This window comes from Nannospalax galili, unplaced genomic scaffold, assembly GCF_000622305.1.
Source record: "Nannospalax galili isolate Female #2095 unplaced genomic scaffold, S.galili_v1.0 scaffold85, whole genome shotgun sequence".
Taxonomy (NCBI): Eukaryota; Metazoa; Chordata; class Mammalia; order Rodentia; family Spalacidae; genus Nannospalax; species Nannospalax galili.
This window is the reverse complement of record NW_008358866.1, coordinates 3,745,623-3,747,262: the sequence shown is the minus strand read 5'-3', so window position 1 is coordinate 3,747,262 and position 1,640 is coordinate 3,745,623. Positions and strand designations below refer to the sequence as shown.

Sequence of the window (1,640 nt, the reverse complement as noted above, 5' to 3'; positions counted from 1 at the left end):
TGCTTTAACAGATTTTGTTCCTCAATTAGTTAAAAATATGGAGCCTGAAACAGAGGGCCCACCACCGACAGCAAAAGTGACACCTCTTCAACAAATGCTTGCCTCTTGTACTGGAGCTATATTGACATCACTAATGGGTAAAATTATGTTACTGGGCAGACTATATGATGTTGAACATTCCATTACAGTTTTATTATCTGAAGTAATGATATTATTTGGGGGGGGTTGTGTGAATGTATGTGGTATATGCATGTGTACATATTTGTGCATGTGGCAGACAAAGGTCATTGTCAGGTATCTTCTATTGCTCTTCACCTTATTTGTGTGTGTCAGTGTGTGTATATATGTGTTTGCATGTGCTCATGCATCTGTGGAGAGGCGAGAGGTTGACATTGAGTTTCTTCCTCAGTCCCTCTTCACCTTATTTTTTGAGACAGGGTCTCTCACAGAACCTGGAGCTCATTAGCCAGCAGACCCCAAGGATCCTCCTGTCTCTGCCCCCTCAACCCTTGGTTTATGACCATTAGGACTAACTTTTTATATGGGTTCTGGGGATTCAAAGTCAAGTCTTTGCTTGCCTGACAGTCACTTTGCTGCCTAAGCCATCTTTCAAGCCCCCAAACTAATAATATTATTCATCATGGTAGTATCCAGGATTCCAGTATTTTTTCATCAGCATGATAGAAAAGAATAGAAAATGAAGACTTGAATGTTAGCCCTTGCTTTGTTCATCCATAGGGTCACTATACTTGTGGACAGTACCTATTTTTCTGAAGTTTATTTTTCATTGAAAATTAGGGAGTTTTGAAAGAAGAATTCCTGGAAGTCCTTGTCAACATTAAACTTTTATAATTCTTTTAGATCTTTTAAAATAAAAAGGAACAAAATATTTACATTTGCAATTATATAATTTGAGCTATTATTATAATTTCTGTAATCACAGAACATGTTAAACTTTTATGGATCACATTTTTCTTTCTCTTAACAGTGTATTTCTTATAGACATAGCCAGGTGGCTTAGGTAATAGTTTAGCATTAAAATTTTTTCTATTTATTTTCATTATATATGTGTGTGTGTATATGTGTATGTATACATATGAATGTTTTGTCTTCATGTATGTAAGTACACTGTATAAGTGCAGTGCCCATAGAGGACAGAAGAGGGCATCAGATCCCCTGGAACTGGAGTTATGGATGGTTGTGAACCACCATATGGGTTCTGGGAATTGAGCCTGGGTCCTCTGCAAGAACAGCCAGTGCTTTTAAGCACTGAGCCATCTCTCCAGCTCCAATAGTTTATCATTTTAGTGATTTTTAAATTTGCTAGTTTATTTAGGATAAATGGTTGGATCATATAAGCCAGTTGCTTTATGATATATCTTTAGCTTAGAATTCCAGGTTCATAATGGCCTTAGAAATTACTGAATGTGACTTATACCTTCTCAGATGAGAAAATAATTTTCTTGAAAACACAATTTGTTTTGTTTTTGTTTCTTATTTGTATAAAACAGCATGCAAATAAAAATAATTACAATTTGCTAATGTTATTCTCAAATTGAATGGCATAACCTCATGCTAGCTTATCCAAAATTTCATTTCCTACAAGTTTTTTCTGATATAAATAAATTTAACAGATTGGG

The 1,640-nt window shown here is 35.2% G+C and overlaps 1 protein-coding gene across 4 annotated transcripts in view; it reads left to right on the top strand.

The window, feature by feature from the left end:
- Slc25a40 (solute carrier family 25 member 40) overlaps positions 1-1,640 on the top strand; it is a 65,656-nt gene that overhangs the window by 25,786 nt on the left and 38,230 nt on the right. For all 4 annotated transcript variants that reach the window (XM_029558335.1, XM_017795466.2, XM_029558336.1 and 1 more), the window contains exon 3: positions 12-137. In XM_029558335.1, the coding sequence (XP_029414195.1) occupies positions 38-137 (100 nt within the window). In that variant the 5' untranslated portion in view covers positions 12-37. The remainder of the gene's footprint in view (positions 1-11; positions 138-1,640) is intronic.